General features: G+C 37.3%; 1 protein-coding gene across 2 annotated transcripts in view; it reads right to left on the bottom strand.

The window, feature by feature from the left end:
• The window catches only part of Nrx-1 (neurexin 1), a 503500-nt gene continuing 482209 nt past the window's right edge, over positions 1–21291 (bottom strand). For both annotated transcript variants that reach the window (XM_076781599.1, XM_076781600.1), the window contains 2 exons: positions 16723–16882; positions 1–12193 (listed from right to left, as the gene is read on the bottom strand). In XM_076781599.1, coding sequence (XP_076637714.1) covers positions 11773–12193; positions 16723–16882 — 581 coding nt within the window. In that variant the 3' untranslated portion in view covers positions 1–11772. The remainder of the gene's footprint in view (positions 12194–16722; positions 16883–21291) is intronic.

The raw sequence follows: 21291 nt of genomic DNA, 5'->3' as shown, positions 1-21291 counted from the left end.
CACATTTTCAATATTTTATTCATATAATTTCGTAGTTACGGCATTATCTCTATGTATTTACATGTCTCCAGTTTTTTCGAGAAATCTTAGAATGGCGTCTCCGTTCGCGCGCTAACCATGTGCAACTCACGTGCGTGGGTTGCCTCTGAATTTTAAATTGTAAAACGTATCGTCATTGTTTCGTTTTCATTTTTCATTTTTTTTTTCTTTTTGTTTACAGTTTGTTCTCGGTTCTTTTCGCTCTGTGATTTTGTAAAACATACGTCGCTACGCGAAACAAGAGAAATTGCGATCGATGGCGTGGACTGTGTCACGTGGCGTCGTAGATCCGCGCGTTTACAAACAGGAAAATTTTTAACGAAACGGCACAGGAGGCTTCGCCTTTACGTGTAAAAAATCTAAATGCATCACTGTACGCTACGCTCGTATTATACTGCGCACTTACTTATCCGCGTTAAGTATACGGAAACGAAATGTTTTCTCTCAACGCGGAAGAATTAGCATACGTATCGCGTATACATGTGCATATATATACATATACAGGCTGTTCAAATTATAGTTACCTACAGTAATTTTTCTCGCGAGAGCGAGACGCGATAGAAAAAATAAGAAAAAATTGAAAAAGTAAACTTCTTGCAACAAATAGTCGTTTAGTCGTTGGTTATACCAGATTTAAATATTTACAAAATGCTCGTTGCGCGCGTCTTATGCAATGTAAACAAACGATTCCGTCGTGTGACGGAAAATTAATTAGTTACTCTCGAATATAGAATTCTATACGAATTTTAAAATAATCAAATCTTTCCCTGCTCCGTTTCGTTCAATTTATTTACAAGAAAGATGCCAACTATAATTCGAGCAACCTGTACATATCCTTTCTTGTTCGAAAAGGATCGATCGATCACCGGATACACGTGCTCGAATATCTACTGTACACACGCATACGTATAGTGTATATGATATGTGTAAAAATTGGGGGAGTAGCGTAGTGAACAACAAAAATATCCGCGATTGCCGTCGATTCTACAGTTCCGCGAATCTTTGTCGCCAAACACCGTGTCCTCTGCGTTTCCTTTTTTTCCCCGTTTCTCATTTCTGTGGTTTCTCCACGGGCCTCCATCTTGTCCACGAACATATTTCGCTATCTAAATTCATATAGTGCACCCATACGTATAGACTGTACAATGTAAAATATAATTCCATCTAGCTATAGCGACTCTAGATACAGTTGTGTGAGCTTATTTTTTTATTCTTTTCGTTTTTCCACTGCCTACTAACGACTTTCGATTCGTGATTATTCATCACACGTGGGCATTTTCATTTTTTTCCCCCCTCTCATACGTACACGTACACACGCACTCGTTCAATTTCTCATTCTCTTTTTCACTCTCGCTCTCGTTCCACCCTTTTATACATCTCTGTTTACCTACGCATTAATAGTTAAGTTTAGGTATGATGGCTACCCGCGACACACTTAAGTTCAAGGTTTAACGCGTTAAGTTTAATTAGTAGAGTAACATTTTGCTCGGTAAGATATCTTATTAGAAGTTAATTAGTTTAGTATAAACGTTAGTCGTCGGTACATCGAAGGATATGCAGATAAAGAGTTTAGGGGGCAGTGATAACAATATGTTCGCGTTTCTCGAGTAATAGTGAACGCGCGTATGGCAATAGGCAGCCTTCGCCATAGGAAACAGTGGAGTAAAAAATAATTGTAAATTGTACGTGTTGCACTTGGAACGAAATTTATACTTTGGTATTAACGAAGAGCTATACTAAAATACGTCGCTGTTCGATCTTTGGTATTTTCGTATTAACGCGAATTTACGTAGGAAAAGAGTCGAATTTTTTGGAATTGAATTTCCTGTTTCCGACGAATTCTTTATTTTAATTTCACAGTACAATTTACATGGCTTCGTTTCATCGTTCGTCCCGTGCGATTGCATTTCATTTTAACTGTACAAATTATTTTTTTTTACAATATTCGAATCGGATAATCGGTAAACTTTTTTCGTAAATGTCGTTTGCGTGCCTTTTCTCGACGATATTCAACGTTTCACACAGTTTAGAATTTCTGGATATACCAAATAACATTATTTGTTTTATTTTACTTAATTGAAACGGTTTCATTAAAGTTTGTTGTTGCAATTTCTCGATAATTGTAGAGTCATTTAATAGTCTTCAATTTATAAATATAAATCAAATAAAATTCGCTCGACAGAGGATTAATGTACCGTAGAAATTGTCACCAAGTTTTTAATTAACACGGCGTGTTTAAATTCTCATTTGTCGTTCGTTAAGGCAAAAATACCAAGTTCGTTTTAATTCCGTCTCGCATAAACGATTTTCCGTTAAACTCCGTCGCTGTCGGAAGATTAATTTTATTTTACTTTTCGCTGATAACGCTCGATCGTGGACGATCGCGTGTGGCGATATCGTTAAGACTGCCCGCTCAACCGTAGTCGCGTAAATATACAAAAAATCCACATCGACATATCGTTTTATAGCCTACGAATGATCTCGAGGGTGAAGATTGCAAGTCCAGCGAAGTCGAGAGAGTAAAGATTATCGTGCCGTTTTAAGCGATCGTCCATATAGTATATATATATATATTTTTTTTTCTTAAATTTCGCGTGTCTCGTGAAAACGATCAAGCGACAAGTTGCAAAAATAGTAAAGAAAAGCGATCTTCTCTGTGACATCCTGAATTCGTATCGATTGTTCTCTCTTCCGCGTACGTCGGTGAAAAAAGTTTCGTTCTGATATGCGTTGCATCGCGATTGGCTGGCTGCGAAGTCACGGAGTTGTTTTCGGTTTAAGACGCGTCAATTGTGCTTCCCTGAGTGCACGTCCGTACGTTTGGACGAAGATTCATATTTTTTTAAAATTGTTCAATTTATCGAGAAGTCTCGCATTTCGATCGACTATGTTCTCTCCCGTCCTCTATCGCTATCTGGGCCATTTTCGTGCCAGGATCACCTCGAGGAACACGTCAAGATGGGCAAGTTCAATAAATTCGTTTAAAGTCGTTTATTACACGCACGGATGAAAATTTAATAGATTAATAGTCACCTTCGATGAGGGTACGGTACGATAGAAATAAAGGAAGCCATTTTTGACTCAAGAAACGTATAAAAAATTTCACGTTTCAAACCGTGGAATCTTTTGTATGTTTTCTGGGTTTGGAATTAATGGCTGTCAAGCGTACACGATCACGTTAGAAATTCTCGTGCTCGAATAATCGTTGCTTTGATGTTTTAAATTCGTTTCAAAGTTCCTCTGTATCGGGAACGGCGAAGCTCGAATGATAGAAAAAACGATGAAGGTTTTTGTTCTTCAGTCGGAGTCTGGCGATCAGTCGTAAACGATTACACGATAAAAATCGCGATGCGAGTAGAAAAACAGCTTTACGCTGCTCCAAAGGGTTAAGCGTTCGAGTTAAGCGAGAAAAGCGCGGCGAGAGGCCACTTGCACTCGGTGGAACACTTTCCTTTTTGCTAATTTAACTAATAGGACCAATCGTTGCAACGAGCCTCCACTCGTTCGCGAGAGAGTTTGACTCTTAGAAATTAAATTGGATACGAAGATCGTAGACGAAGTTTACCTCGCTCGAACCTTCATACATCGTGGAATTATCGTACGAGAAGAGAAGAGTACTTTTTATTATACCACAGACGATAAATCTCGACGATCTATTTAAGAAATTTTGAAGTCGTACATCTTTTAAAAAATTTATATTTATATCTAAATATGCAACTTTGGCAAGTTCCATTTTAAAAGATAAACGAAAGGTCTTGGAAATAGAAATTCCAGTTTCAATGGACTTTATATAATAATAAAAATTCTTGTGTAAATAATTTCTTCATCGAAAACAGAAAAATTCTTAATTCGTATCTTTTTATATCGTAATCATCACTAAGTATTATTGACTTATTACGTTATTGAATATAATATTCGTAATAGAGTGTATTATATTCGTTTTCGAGATATAAGTACTTACGTTTTAGGGATGTACTGCCACATAAACATACTCTTGCACTTGATTTTAAACTACTCTTCTGTTGGTTTTAAAAATTCTACGAATACGAAATTGCACACTTTTTATGTATTTTATATGTTTAAACTCGTCACGAAATCACATAAGATATTCCAACTTTCAACTATGTTTTTAAATTAATTGTAAAGAATTGTCTGTAACAAGTATCATATATATCGTTTTGTTTATTACGTTCCATTACTAAGTAGTTCCTGCATGGTATAAAACCAGTGTCTTAAACAGTACAGGTCCGCGATTGAAGGGCCAAAATCCGTGCAGAAATACAAGCATACGTATAACGTTTCTTTTATTTGAGCAGTTGCGCGCGCAGCTGTCCAACATTTAAACAGCGCGCCAAAATTTAAACTATTTATATCTCAAAAACGAAGCTTCAGAATATCTTTCACAAGTATACTTCAATATTTCAATAATCAATTATAACGATAAAAGATATTTCTTCGGAAGAGTTAATCGAGATCTATCGTTTGAGGTACGATCAACCAAAGAAGCACGTTTCTACTTCTGTTCCTCGTCTTCATAGATCCCCCGATCGAAGCTATTCCTCCGTTTCGTAAAAATCGATAAGCTTTAAGAATAAAACTGAACCTTATCGTTTGCACGATTTTAATTTCGCTTCTTTCCTCGTTCCTGTACAAAACGTTTGATTCCACCGAGCTTCAGGATACCAGGTTCGGGGAACGCTGTTTCTAGAGAAGAGTTTCGCGAGCATTTTACAAAGTATTTTCGAAAGCCTGTAACAATCGGACGTTTTTCTTCTCGGCTTCGATAGGTCGTCGAGACGAGGAGTTTCTTCGCTGAACGTCATTCTCTCATTCTCTCTCTTTCAATCATTCACACGCGGTTTTCCGTCGCGCCAACGACGAGTTTACTCGTTTTAGGAATGCACGCCCGAGAGCTTGAAAAATCACTGGGAATTAGCGCAGGAACCGAGCATCGTTCGACCGTAAATTAAATCTAGAGTCCTTTTCGAAAAGTCTCTTACTCCTTTCTCGTCGCTGAAAACCATTTTCATTATTGCTTATTTATACGAACGCCTTCGACGAGGGATTCGTTTTCGAGAAATGTTTTCAGCCGAGTATCGGAGAAGCCCACCAATGAGTCGACTCGACGAAATTTCAAAATTTAAGGATCTTAATTATGAGAATCAACTACGAAAAAAAGTTGTACCTTGACCAATGCCACCATTTTATACGGTCACATGTCCGCCAATTACGAGGGAGAAATCACGGAATATATTGTCAGCTATTTTAACGACTTATTCATTTTGTTCGAGCAAAGGAATTGACTTGTATAATATTTTGACATGTTATTCAGGTACTGCAGCGTTAAAATTTGTTGCTGATGCTATTCTAGGGACGTCGAAACAAGAAAACGTAACTGACCTGATGCAAGTACACCGTAAATATGGTAGCACTAGTCTCGAAACACAAAGCTTGATACGAAAATATAGATTTTCGTTTTTTGGGGAAGCTCCATGCGGGTGCAAGCTGGAAAAAAACTTCCAAGGGAATTTCTAAGGTAGAAGACGACAGAGCTCGATAGAAAATGGGTATTCGCGATATCCTGTACTCGGCGCCCGTATAATTAACCCTTTGGAGCCCTTGGAAAGTCCAATTATCTTGGTTCTTGCGAGTACGAAACTTCATTCACGAAGAAAACTTTATTCAGATGGATCGTTCATGGGGGGGCACAAGTACATGGAGATATACAAGCCAAATGACTACGAAGTATCACAGAAACGTTCAAGAAATACCAAACGAATGTTAAATAAGATGCACGAAGGTAAAACACGTCTGAAAAAAAGACTCTCTAAGTGTGGCGGTTTCTGCCTCTCTAACTGTCGCTTCTTTGGAACTGCTGGAAGAACGTAACGTATCTCTCTCCTGTTTTAACACGTTTGTGTAAAAATTCCTGTTGCAGTTGGAAATAAAATTAATAAAATGTTACACAATCGTTCGCGTAACTGTGACAAGCGTATCTTTGCTTCGAAGTTTGAGAAAATTTTTAAAGGAGAAAGATGATTTTGAAGTGGTCATAAGAAAAAAAAAACTAATTACACCGCCTTGTGGTCCCTTCAAAACCATTTCTCTGTTACCTCTAACATTTTGTTCCAATTTCAAACGATATGGTTCATTGTTACAGTTGTGCGAATGATCATGCATAATGCATGGGATTTAATATATGTAATTTGAATTATTTTACACAAGTCAACAGGGGATCTATACTCTCTCGTGAAAGCATGTTAAAATTGGAGCAGGATAGGTTCCCATTCTTCTCAAATCACAATAATTTTCTCTAAATAGGGGTCGTGAACGTAACGATTTCGAGACTTCGTGACAAAGTGTAACGAGTACTTTTCTTATAATGCTAAAAAAGTTTGATAAAAGATAGAACAAAATGGTACATAGTATCGTTATTGATCAGGGATATGATTTTGTTATATAACCCAATATTTAAAATAATTCTGGTTATTCGAATTCCAGGATTAATTCCACTTCCAATTTCACTCGTTAACAGACGTTTCACGTGTCGATGCAACGGGATTCTCTGTGCAATCATCGAGGTCGTTTCAATATTTTACAACGATCGTTAAAAATAGTTGCAAATCGTGTTTATCCGCGACTCGAACTCAGCGACAGTTAGAGCGTCGCCACTGGTGTCGAAAAACGATTACAGAAACACCGAACAAGTAGAAAAGACTGAACAAACCGTCGAGGCGGGTAAATCGAAAGGTGTGACGGACGTCAAAGGGTTAAACGCCGGTGAAACGTCGCTCGATTCGTTTTGGCAATAATTGCATTCACACCCTGTCAAAACACGCGTTCCGTCTGTTCGACAGTGTCCTTCGAGTGCCCAAACATTTACTTTTGCCACTGTCGTTGTTTCACGTTCGAACAAAACAACGCGGACACTCACACGTACATACGTACACGTACACGCACGTTCTTCCACGCTGTTAATAAAATCTATATAATTTAATAAACAATTTACACGCATAACATAATCGATAAATATCGTATATGTATATATATATATATATATTTATATATATATATATTTTTCTTCTATACAACAATAAGTTCATTAATCGCTAGATAGGATCGTTCGCATTGATACTTTCGTTCGTACGCTTTAGTTCCAACACTTTCTCGCTCCCGTGTATATACTGGACTATGACAACGTTTAAACAAAAAGCGCGCGCGACCCTCGGGACACGGATTCTCGACCCTTTGTCGATCGTTATTTTTGTCTAAAGCAACGTCTATCGAGGTCGAATTTTTTCAACGTGATCTAAAGAAGGATCATGCACGTGAATGTTATATAGTACATAATAAATCTGTCATATACAATAAGTATAATACACGTCTAACAGTACGGCAACAAGGAAGAAATTTGATTTCCAAGACTAGGCGCGTTCGCGATTAAGAGTCCTCCCCGTGGGATGTACCGTGTCTCGAGGGTTCGATCTCGAACGTATATACTTGGTGGAACAAATACAGCGATCGCGTAAAAACTGCAGGACGCCAAGACGGCAGCACTCTCGATCGAAGGGCGCCAACGATCCAGGGCCCCGATTCTGGAGGGATTTCTCTCGAACGCTAGAACTTTAAGGGTGTCTTTCTAGCCTAGAACGCCAAAACGAGGCGTTCCTCGTGAATATTTTCCGTAACAGTCTTTTCGAACTTTGCACACTTATTTATACACTTATCAAGAAAATATAGATTTCTGTTGTGAGATATTATCTTAGGAAAGAAATATTTGAACCGAAGAAGGGATTCGGCGAAAAGGAGACACGAGCTCCTGGTGTCCCTGATTTTTTAAATTCCATCGATCCAAATCGAAAATATTAACAACGAGGGGTAAAATATTCGACAATTTTTAACACTAAACCTACCAGTTTTTAAATTTCGTTTAGAATTTCTAACGTACAATGTTATTTTAGTGGCATTTAATTTCACGACTTTTCTTATTGTATAGTGTACGCACAATGAATATTTCATCACAATGAATGAAACTTCTATTTGTTTGTTTTCTGAGAAAAATATGTAGTCTGTCTTGCCTATCACGACAGGTTGAACGATTTATATTTTGTTGTAAAAAATCGAATAAAATTTGGTATTTTGGAATTTTTAATTTCACATGTGGAGTTTGTTACTCTGCAATTAGTAGGATACTAAAGATAGTCAAATTTTAAACACATGCAGTTTCCAAGCTGCTAGTGTTTTTCCATAACTGAACCGTTGTTAGAAACGGTAGGGTCTCCCTTTTAAATTGGCTGTTGTTTTATATCGATTCGACTTTCAGTTTTGGAGATATCGTAATTTAAATGAAAGTGTAATTCTTAAAATTCCACTCGCCGCCTTACGAGAGCCTATTAACGCGTATTAAAAATACTAAAAACTTTGGATGCGTGCAGTTCCGAAACTACTAGTGTTTTATTAATAATTGAACCACTGTTAGGGGCGGTGAACCTTCCTCTTTAAAATGGCTTTTGGTTTTTGTCGATCGGACTTTTCGTTTTTGAGATATCATCGTGTAAAGACAATCGTAATTTTTAAAATTCCACTCGCCGCCTTACGAGAGCCTATTAACGCGTATTAAAAAAACTAAAAACTTTGGATGCGTGCAGTTCCGAAACTACTAGTGTTTTATTAATAATTGAACCACCGTTAGGGGCGGTGAACCTTCCTCTTTAAAATGGCTTTTGGTTTTTGTGGATCCGACTTTCCGTTTTTGAGATATCATCGTGTAAAGACAATCGTAATTTTTAAAATTCCACTCGCCGCCTTACGAGAGCCTATTAACGCGTATTAAAAAAACTAAAAACTTTGGATGCGTGCAGTTCCGAAACTACTAGTGTTTTATTAATAATTGAACCACCGTTAGGGGCGGTGAACCTTCCTCTTTAAAATGGCTTTTGGTTTTTGTCGATCGGATTTTCCGTTTTCGAGATATCGCAATTTATGTAAAAGGTAATTTTTCTCAATTCGACTATCTCTGTCTTCGTCTCGCGCGTCGGAGCTCCTTGTCGCACGTGCGTGTGCTGACCTACCTCGCGTACGTGACTGTCGTGACCTAGTTCCGCGTAGTATTTCCAAGAATTTACTACGCGCTACTATTTACGCGCGCGCGGTCATTCACGGCGCGTCAATGAAACGTAAACAAACTTGGAACCCTTCTATCTCCGAAACTAGCCACCGCATCGACTTGAAACTAAAATCGCTATATCTCCGGAACTAATAAAGCTATCGACTCGCACAAACGCTCATTTTAAAGGGCTTTTTACCCTCTATTCGATGAGTATATCATCTATTATTTTTGATGCTGTCTTCTATGTTTATTTTGCAATATACTTTGACACTATGCACCCAAAGAAGTTTCAGCGATAAAATTGAATTATAAATCGTTTATTTAAGTAAAAATAAATTTAAATTTAGATGCAGAGTGTTTGCGTAATTGCTAGGCAGCATTTTTTTCGTATACAATGGCGTTTTTGTTCGAGTTGAATTTTAAAGGGCATTTCATTTCGTATCCAATGAATATGTCATCTATTATTATTCATGCTATCTTCTATGTTTATTTTGCAATTTACTTTGACGCTATGCACTCAAAGAAGTTTCAGCGATAAAACTGAATTATAAATCGTTTATTTAATTAAAAATAAATTTTAATTTATATGCAGGATGTTTGCGTAATTACTAGGCAGCATTTTTTCGTAAATAACGGTTTCCTCTGAAACTAACTAGAAAAAAGAAAGACCATTTGACCGATCATGGTAGGAATAGATACGTATGAATTGTCGGTAGGTTTAGTGTTAAACGACGACTCTTTAAAGAGAAATAAAATTCCATTAAAGAAATTTCGATGATTTTGTAATCTTGGAAAAGGTGGCTTTGAGAAAGAAGTTTTGTCGATCGTAAAGTTTGCCTTTTGGAATCAAATATTCCTCTTCCGTATCGCTTTTCTTTCGCATCTTTTTGAAGTTTCTAATACGAAGAGTCTGTTTCGACAAACGGATTGCAAAAGTTCGAAAACTTGGCGATGTCGCAGAACTTTAAACCGAGCTCTCCAAAGGCGTTTTTCTTGAAACAACATTTTTCAAAGCGACGCGTATCAATTTACTCGAAACTTAACTTTGGCTTGAAGCTATCGTATTAACTAGGATCCACTTTTATGCGCTGAAAACTTCTATATCTATCGCATAATGGAAGCGTAATTTCCGCAATTTTTATTATTTTTTAAGAATCCTAGATCACACGAAAGTTCAATTTGAATTGTTTTTATCGGTTGACAATTGATTACGAACTTCCTCTACAGCATATGATTCGAGAATTAACAATTATTAATACTTGGAAAAATTTATACAAGTACTCGAAGTGTATACAAAATAAGAACCGAAAGGTTTAATACTTTCTTCCAACTAATACACAATGAAAGTCTAAAGTTGTGCCGTCTATTTTAGAACCCTAAAGATTGGGTGATACTTGCAATTTTTATTAGAAAAGTATTGGACATATTTATTTCAAACTTTGTATATATATTTATGTTTTCCCAAGTTATAGAAATTTTCGTAAGTATAAATAATTGACTTTGTTGAAGTCCACGTTTGGCGCGATAACTTTCATTCCAGTCGTCTTAAACGTAACGGCCATAAAGATATTCATTATAAATATAGCTATCCTTCGAACTAAAACGAACAAGAAATCTCGATATTTGAAAAACGTATACACATACGATAAAAAATTTCTCCATCAAATTACGTTGCTTTTCCAACTAGATAATTGATAAAAAGCATTTCCAGATATCGAGTTCGTTTTAGTTCAAACGACAGAGGGGCATTTCAGTTTGAAAAATGCCATTTCGAGAGAAACGATTTTCAATCTTTCCAGCATAAACTTTTCAAGATTCAAAACCTTTGAAAGGAAACCAACCAATATTATTTATCATCGAACCAGTCAAGGCATCCCTTAAAGTTTGTACATAGAGCATATAGAGTATTTGTTAATTTTCTTAATATCGTCCGTTTAAGAAAATATATAAAGGAAGGAGTGAATTTTGTGTCTTGAAACTAGGTAAACCCTAACAGCGAAGCAGTACGCGCGATCTCTCAGCCAACGGATCGCTGTTGCGCGCAGGGAAACCTATTTAGCGGTCCGTGTCGGGCAAGATCCTATTCGTTCCACCAACTCTAAACGTTCGAGCGTCGCTCTGACGAAGTAATAACGCGATGCTTCGACTCCGTCGGCGCTCAGAGACGTTCCCCGGATCAGCGATTATCGTTCGATCGTTCGTTTCTGCGTTCCCATCACCGTCTCGGTATCGTTTCGCGCGATCAGTCTTGGCTCCGTCCGTCTTCGGATGCGCGACGACGTCCAAGAGCATCGATGGAACCTTCCTCTCGTTGTCTTCCGCTCCGTGGACGCGCGCGGCTCGAATCGTTGAGATTCACCGATCACGACGTTTCGAACAGTTCGTGATCCATCGACACCGCGTTTCCCGACCACTGTGTCCCTAACCCGCGAGGAACACCGTTCTTACATCCACCGATTACAACCGAAAGAAACGATGCTCCGTTCAGCACCAACGAAGAATCTAAAAAGAGGCTCACTCGTCCCTCGAGTTCGACTCGTATCTGGACACCTGGCACGAGAGATTCAAGCACGTGTGCAGTTTAAAGCGGACGCGTACGGGACGATGTCGAATACGTGCCGTCTCTACACGTACCACTCTTTGATGTCTATCAGTTCTCGTTTCTTGTTGATTTTGCTGCCGTTCGCGCCGTTTTTCAGGGCCCCGTTGAACGGCTGACCGGAGCCAGCCGCCCCCAGCAACGCCGCGTTCGGGTCCTGGCAGAAGGTCTTCGTCTCGTCGACCTTATAACTCGTCTCCGGACGATTCTTGAATTTCAGGATTATGAGGATGATCAGGACGATCGCGATCAACGCCGCGGCTATGATGCCGATTATCAGCGCCGCGTTCTCCGCCGCCTCTGACGTTATCCTGTTTTTGTTGTTGTTCTTCGGCGGCGTCGGCATCGGCGGGTAGATCGGGGGCGGGGGTGGTCGTGGTGGGTCTGTCATCTCTGTGGTGGTGGTTTGGGTCGTCACGGTCGTCGATCTCTGCGTCACGATGCTACTGCAACGGTCAAAACACGATTGTTTTAGAATTTGTCGTGTTGATGCGAAGGTAAACATATGGTGGGCGAGAGAATCAAATGTAAAGCAATGCCTTCAGTTCCATATGCAGAGTATTCGGCCACCCTTGGGAAAAATTTTAGTGGGAGATTCTAGAGGCCAAAATAAAACGAAAATCAAGAATACCAATTTCTTGACTGAGGCTCCGTTGAAAAGTTATTAATAAAATTAAATTAAAAAATTTCAAATCGTTCTCTAAAAATTATTTTCGGTTGTGGGGGTCAATTACAATCATTTTTGGTGAATATACATACCCACGAAATCCTAACCATTTTCGAGAAAAAAATTCGTTACCGAAAATATAATGTCTGATCATGAATGAATGGTTCCCCGGAAATTTCACGTGTTTCCAATTGTTCTAAAAAAATTATTTTTAGTTGCAGGGGTCGATTACAATCATTTTTGGTAAATAGACATATCCTCGAAATCCTGCGCATTTTCGAGAAAAAAATTCCTAAACGAAAATATAATGTATGGCCAGAAATGTAACCCGGAAATTTCATGCGAATCTTTAAAATGTCATAACTCCTGAACGGATTGGACGATTTCGATGTTTAAAAAAGCAAACTACGCGTATTTTAATGGAGAATATGTGGAAATACTAAAAATATTCGAAAAGTTGATCCTTGACCTTGCAAAATGAGAAAAACCCTATAAAAGTGGTCTAATTTTCAAACAGCCATAACTCCTACAATAGTCAATGTATTTCAATGAAACTTTTTTCTGAAGTAGAGCTCATGGGTACCTACAAAAAAGTATTAGACAATTTTTCTGTAGAGCGTCAAACAAAATTACTAAAAATGAAAAACGGATTTTTAAGAAAAATCGACAGGGGGTAGGTGCCTAAATTTTTTGACAAAAATGAAAAAATTCAAATCGTTCTAAAAAAAATATTTTTATCTAGGGGGGTCAATTTCAATCATTTTTGGTCAATAGACATACCCCCGAAATCCAATCCACTTTCTAGAAAAAAATTCGAGAAGATGTGAAATTTTTCGACAAAATTAAAACATTTCGAATCGTTCTAAAAAAATTATTTTCAGTTGCAGGGGTCGATTACAGTCATTTTTGGTGAATAGACATATCCTCGAAATCCTGCGCATTTTCGAGAAAAAAATTCCTAAACGAAAATATAATGTATGGCCAGAAATGTAACCCGGAAATTTCATGCGAATCTTTAAAATGTCATAACTCCTGAACGGATTGGACGATTTCGATGTTTAAAAAAGCAAACTACGCGTATTTTAATGGAGAATATGTGGAAATACTAAAAATATTCGAAAAGTTGATCCTTGACCTTGCAAAATGAGAAAAACCCTATAAAAGTGGTCTAATTTTCAAACAGCCATAACTCCTACAATAGTCAATGTATTTCAATGAAACTTTTTTCTGAAGTAGAGCTCATGGGTACCTACAAAAAAGTATTAGACAATTTTTCTGTAGAGCGTCAAACAAAATTACTAAAAATGAAAAACGGATTTTTAAGAAAAATCGACAGGGGGTAGGTGCCTAAATTTTTTGACAAAAATGAAAAAATTCAAATCGTTCTAAAAAAAATATTTTTATCTAGGGGGGTCAATTTCAATCATTTTTGGTCAATAGACATACCCCCGAAATCCAATCCACTTTCTAGAAAAAAATTCGAGAAGATGTGAAATTTTTCGACAAAATTAAAACATTTCGAATCGTTCTAAAAAAATTATTTTCAGTTGCAGGGGTCGATTACAGTCATTTTTGGTGAATAGACATATCCCCGAAATCCTGCACATTTTCGAGTGAAAAATTCAATACAGGCGGAACTTTAAACTTTAATAACTTTTTAACGAAGCTTCCATCAACAAATTGGTATTCTTGACTTTCGTTCTATTTTGGTCTCTAGAATCTCCCATCATAATTTTTCCCAGGGGTGAAACGGGGAAAATAATCTAAATGATTTTTACAAATAAAGGTTTTGTAATAGTATAGTCTAGCTAATCTATTTTGTCGTGTTGATGCAAAGGCAAACATATAGTGGACACGAGGATCGAATGCAAAGCAATACCTCTAGTTCCATAATTATGATTTAAACGAAGTTATTTTATTAAACGAAACGGATAAAATAATCTAAATGATTTGTACGAGTAAAGGTGTTTTAATAGATTAGTCTATCTAGCAATGTTTGCTTTTTTGAATCCAATGAATGTAATAAAGTTGACAAGATGTTGTATTGATTAATAAATAATAAAAAGAATCTCTATACAGCTTCAAAAAATGTGTAATCCAAATTAACAGTAGTTTAAAAAACAAATTCATAAATACGTGATATTTTTACTTCCTTAAATATTTGAATATATTAATATACTTTATAGGGTGTTCCAATGTTTCAATTACCAAATGTTGTCAGTATATTTCACAGGACTAAACGAGAAAAGAATGTTATATAAACGTGGGTCGTTTAATAAAATCAAATAGAAGTTATAAAATAATTATTTTCCTACTTTGTTTGTTATTAAAATGTTTTTATTCGGAGTCATTACTTTGCATTCAATAGTCGTATTTAGTACAGCGACAATGTCGAGAATATCGATCAGGTCATTTCAAAGCTGAACGTTTGGAAAGTCACGTAGCGAAATAATATTAAAATAATAATGTTCGAAATATGAAGCGTTGAAATTTGTGTTAGTGGAATAGTCGAGAGCTTCGAGGATGTTGGGATGAAAAAATAACAAAATTAGAAAATAATTTCTATCGAAATCCCGTGAAAATGTTTAGAAACTTTTGTTGGAAATTATTGGCAAATCGAAATAATGGAATAAAAATGTTCAAAAGATAAATAACTTTCGGTGGTTTGACTAATGTTTGAAATTGCAATGTTGGATCAATTTTGCAAGTTAATTCAGCGAATCGACTGAATCGGTTAGGACGGTTAACTAACCAAACCACTAAATCCAATTTGACTGTTTAATCGCAGTTTGGTTATCCACAATCGTGGGTACAACCCCTGGACAGGTGCATAATTTATCTTCGATTTTAGTATCGATATGCGAAAATCTAAATACTTGCTGTCACTTTTCAAAATATTTATTTTCGTGCAACATATTAACTTACAACGATTCGACACAGATTTCGTCGATCCAAAGAGCTGTTTATTCAGTTTGCTTTCACTCAAAATAATGGAATATTAATAATCAGCGATCAACAGAGTTATTAACAGAAATTACGTTTACGTTTTTAGCGTTCTCGAGTAATAAATGCTGTGAAAGTGCTTTTCATAATTGAATGCAATTCTATTCGTGGATGCATCTAAAAAGCTGCATCCTTCTTTTAAATGGAACTCTATAATCTTGGTTGGGCTATTCGGTACAATTTTTTAATCTCTACAAGAAAGTGTTAGAGTATTTATGTCCTAAACCTAATAATTCAAGAGTTATAATTTACTGTTTCCTAAACTATTTTGATGTACTTTACAGACGTATCTAGCTCTAGAATAAGTGGTTAAACGTTCTTCCATTGGATTCTAATCATTTTTGCATTCTTTCCTCTACGATATTTAGCACTTTTCATATATTTCTATAATTGTCGATATTTCTAAACGTTGAATGCCTTGAACACACATCTTTCGTCTTCTAAAACTGATTTTGACTCTTTTTGGTTTATAAAAGGAGCCACAGTCTAATAGAAGTACGAAGGCAATGGTTGTTTTAAACGAGGATATATTTTTTTGTACTTTTTTATATTTGATAAATAAAATAAACATATCTACTCTCTCACCACTTATGAATGAGACACGTATTTACAAACATTCTGATACCTAATAATATATGAGAATGCCTCAATAAATATGAACAGGAACACACTGATATTTAGTAAAATTTAGTAAAATTCGAAGCGTCGTGACCCTTGAACTACCAGATCTGACCCACAAGAATTATCTCTTATCTCGATACCTGTTTCCAGAGATTAAAAAACTGCGTACCATAAAAATGATCTATTCCATGTAACAAAATACAGTTACATTTGTTGGATACATTCAGTTTGCCTTAATAATCTGCATTTAATTTAGCCTTCTGGTATCCTGTCCCTGATCTTAACCCCTTGACGTACGATTTAATTCCAAATAATTCTTCAAAGTTGAATTTTGTTCGTGTACAGAATGACCACGAAAAAGAATTCATATACCTCGCGAGTAGCCACACGATTCTGAAAGTTGAGATCAAGAACTCGTGAACCCAGACTCGTCATTCCACGGCAAGGGGTTGAAGGTATGGCTCATTTGCCTGTACATAGCCACTTGGTCGAGAAACACTTTGTACAGAGACGTGAAAAACTCGTGATCGCTCCCCGGTAAAACACGTTGCACGTAACGCGCGATAAAAACATGAATTACCACTCGTTTCACCATCCCCGCGGTCGAGTGGTTCTTGGAACGTCAGGTCGACGACGAATTTTGGTATCGCCGCGGGGGTGTCCGAGCGAAACTGACAAACTCACCTGGCGTGGCTGGTCTCGACGTCTGTGGTTGACACATTGTACTGGCCGGAGACGGTGACGGTGTCCCGGGTCGATGTCGACGGCGAGCCTGGAGACGTTTGCGTGCTGATGTGGCTGGTCGTGTACTCGTGGGCTGTCGTGTACGTCACCGAGCTGGAATCTGCTCGGGAAATGGAATGGAGTAGCGTCAGCCGGCTGGTGCAATTACGTGTATCCGATTGGCTCGAGAGGGATGGGGTAGTAACGTGCTACCGACAATATTTACGCGTGCGTAGGCCGGCGATATTCACGCGTGCGTGGGCAGCCACGTTGCGAGGACAACCGGAGGGAGTCGTGTTACGGTGCTCCCAGGGACGTACGTTTAATCGCCCGATGGAAATTGCCGTGTCGTTCCTCGAAGGATGATCGATTTTTTTTTCGCGCCTGGAATTTCGCCCCTCAGCTTCGCTCCCGTGGAATTTAATACGAAATAGTTTTCGAGACCATCGATTTCCCAATCGGTAATTTATTTCAACCCCTCTTAAAAGAGTACTTTTAATTGTCGTGGTTATTGCATTTGTCACATTTGTATTTGAGATAGTTCTCGAGACCATCGATTTCCCAATCGGTAATTTATTTCAACCCCCTTGGAAAACTCTTAAAAAAATACTTTTAATTGTCGTGGCTATTGTATTTGTCACATTTGTATTTGGCAGTGATTTACGTACGAGTCGCCATGGAGGGCACGATTGTTCGACGCGTTCAAAAGATGAGAATTTATTATGAAAATTCTTGTTCGATTCATGGCCAATAGAAACGACAGAACTCTATTAGTTCAGTTGTCGATCGCCATATTTCATTGTATCAATATAACGCAAGGAGCGAAGAGAATACTGCTGAATCTTGCTGAACAGATCGAAACTGACTCTGGTTTTGTCAGAAGAATTAGAATAAACAACGAAACTCATTTTTGGATGGAAGGTTTTGTTAAGATGAAGAACCTCTAAAACTATAACTGTTACTATTAAGTATTATCGTTCGACGATTTCATCTTTTCTTTAGTGTGAATTTCTTAAACAATATGGTGCCACTATGCTTTACTGGAACCATCGTTTTATTGAGGTCGAAGTTCAATGATAGGTTCCAACTGTCGATTGAACCTTTTTTAACTTAACCACGTTAAGTTTCTTATCTATTCCAACGAATCACAAATTATTGACGACAGTACGTTTTGAAGAATCATACTTTGTAATCGAAATAGTCAAAGCAAAGGTGATTTGCTCGCTCACTGTGCATTCTTTTACAGCTGTATTATTAACCCTCCATTGCACAATGTACTCGATTGGAAATCCGATAAAAGCAATCCATGAAAAGTTCACTGAGAACGTTCTATAAGATTCGCGTAAGTTTCCTTATCGAGATATTTAACCTCTCGCCGTACGATTTAATTATAAGTAATTTTTCAAATGTATATTATTTAATTTCGTGACAAAGAACAGATTTTTTGAACCAATATTTCTAATATATTAAAATATATGAAGATTCAGACTTGTCATTGTACAGTAAGAAGAACTGTCAATAATCGTTATTCTTTTTCAATTCCTGGAATATAATTTTCACTAAAAATCTTCCTTACAGATAAAATCATTTTTTTTTAAATTGTAACATAATTTGTCAAATTTGAAATAGCTATGTATTCCTATTTAATATCTATCTCGATAATATTTAAATATTTCTGAGATATCGCGTACAAATTTTCGATCGTTTCAATCGTTCGATGCCTTAAGAAGTGCTCAATTGATAATATTCTAATCGAAGAAGGCGACGGGTTGAGTAAATATCGACAAATAAATCAACGGGCTTGATTAAATCAGTACACGAATTGCAAAACACAAGGTACGAAGTTATCGCGACGAATCGCACGAGCCTCGTTTCGCGTCGTTCAAGATCGATTCTCAGTTGTTCCAGTTAAACTGTGTCGACTGGGTAAGTTCATTAGTCGCTGAGGATTTGTCGATCAAAGAACTCGGTGTCCTTAAAATACCTCATCGAACCGTTTACCTTTTAAAAGTCAAATGAATTCGAAATGGAAAAACGATGTTCTTCGTACACAGGGTATTTCAGAACCACAAATCGAGACTCCACTAATCGACAGGGCACGCAAAACCGAACGAAAGTCTTAACTATGAATTAATTATTGTCGAGATATTCGATTCTTTGAACTTTCTATTCTTTGGACTTTCTATTCTTCGGTTGTTTCGTTTTGTTTAACTCCAAGTACTTTCCAGTGGACTGTGAAGTTATTATTACTCTTGCTTGCAGTAATTTACTTATGGTACATATCAGACCTAGTATTAGTTCCATGCATCGAAACGAATGGCCGTTAGTTTGAAACATGACCTACTTTAAACATAACTATTACGAAACTATCAATAATGGGGTTGATACTTTGAACTCTCGAGATATCAGTGATTCTACTTATAATCGCATGTACAGGCCATTTATCTTGCTATGTTTATATTTAAGATATTCTGTTTGTATTTTTAGTGTTCTATTTCCCAGTTCTCTGTGGCTCATCCTTGTAAATTATGCGAATCACAAAATCTGTCGACATATTCTAAATTTTGAAACAACTAAAAAAGACTTAATAAAGATCTTACGTATGTCGAAAATACCGAATGAAAAGATGAAAATATAATTTTGAAAGTATCTTCCCTTTTGTCTATACCAGAAATCACGCCATACACTTTACAGTACGTTTACAAAGAGCGATACGACCAAGAGAATTCGATTCTACGTGAAAAAGTGAATCGAAAACGTGGAATAAATCTTTTTCGTACTGTACTCTAGTTTCGAGAAAATCGTGTTTGAATCTGTTCGGGGCGCGTGCACGATTTATTAAAATTCGATCCAACGAGCACAATAATTATTTCTACATTAACGAGAGATTAGCTCGAGGAACTCGGTGCACAAGAATAAAAAAGAAACGAGATAAGTCGCTAGTGAATCTCGTAGAGCAAATTTATTGAATTTTTATTTATTTTTTTTACGTAGAATCGCTTCGTTTTCGGTCGTATCACTTACCTAGTGCATCTCAAATCCCACGATACGGGTATCTCTGTTGCACCATCCCTTTCGAACCGACAGCCAAAGGTTTGGGGTCACGCGAAAAGGCGTTTCTCAAGGTCGACCCCGCGAGGAAGGCGCAAAAGGAGATTTCGTAACCGGTCGAGGAACTCCTGGGGCGTTTCTATTCGTCGCACGGCGCGGAATTACTTTAACCGCGATGAACGGAGGCCGAGCAAACGATGGGGAGGGCAACCCTATTCTGCGGTGAAGAGCGACGTACTGAAAGAAGTCGCATCCCCGTCGCGCCGATGAGGGTAGCGCTATTTTCGTGACGGTCAACTTAACCGGTGGCAGTCGGGATTGGCGGAGCTTTCGCCGCACGAAGTTGAGGGATATGCAGATGAAGAGGACGCCCACGGGCCAAGTATTTCCGTAACGAGACTCTCCTGCCTTCTCCTACCTTCCCTCCATTCGCGCTTCGAAGATCATCGCATAGATCATTATCGAAAAAATTTCCTCACACGAAATCGTCTTTGAAAAAATACATTATCTGCACGCTAATTTGCCTGGAAACTTTCTCGTCATTTAAAAAGACTTTTTGGAAAATTCGAAACTAATTTATTTTTCTAGCATATATTATTTGCAATTTTGTGTCACCCTAATTAGAAGAGGTATAGTTGAAGATACGTTTGACTTGTTAGAGACACTAATATTGTCTCGTTCGAATTTTTTCTTCTAGCATACGTTATTTGTAACTTTTTGTTACCTTAATTTTAATATGTGTAAGTGAACATGCGTTTGACTTGTTAGAGACACTAATATTGTCTCGTTCGAATTTTTTTTTTCTAGCATTTGTTGTTTGCAATTTTGTTTGTTACCCAAATTTGAATATGTGTAAGTGAACATGCGTTTGACTTGTTATAGTCAGTAATATTGTCTCGTTCGAAACTGGTATTCCATGGCAAATTGGTTTGGAATTTCGATAGGACGAGAGAAAATTGCATCAGCGGAATTGAATATCTTTTCAGTGCAGTTACACGGTTAACCGTGTCCTCGGATGTAATTGAAGTCTTACTTCAGCAGATACGACTCATCATAGCCTATTCACGAGATATGACTCGCCACGTATTATTAACTTCAGTATTTGAGGTTCTATATTCGTGTAAAATTCTATTAAAAAGCGTCGCGTCCGGGGATTTCATTTAGTTAGCAATTTTCATTCTCAAAATGGACGCGTGTATGTCGCCTACGGTTTTTTTATAAGCTAACCAGAGTCACTTAATTGCGTCGAAACTCCTGGAAACTCTCTAGTCGGGGCAAGTATTTTTCTATTAAATATTCCAGCTTCTATTTGGACTTTAATAAAAATTTAATTAAAAAAAAATCTAAAATACTTTGATAGGTGGTATATTAACTGCGTTTCTATCAAAGAAGATCTAGATAGATTGATTAAAAAAGAGTCCGTAAATCTCCAACTACTTAAAAAATGCAGATTAAAGTGCAACGTTTTATATTGCAGAG

The sequence above is a fragment of the Colletes latitarsis genome, chromosome 14, assembly GCF_051014445.1.
Source record: "Colletes latitarsis isolate SP2378_abdomen chromosome 14, iyColLati1, whole genome shotgun sequence".
Lineage (NCBI taxonomy): Eukaryota > Metazoa > Arthropoda > Insecta > Hymenoptera > Colletidae > Colletes > Colletes latitarsis.
This window is presented reverse-complemented; position numbering and strand designations above follow the sequence as displayed.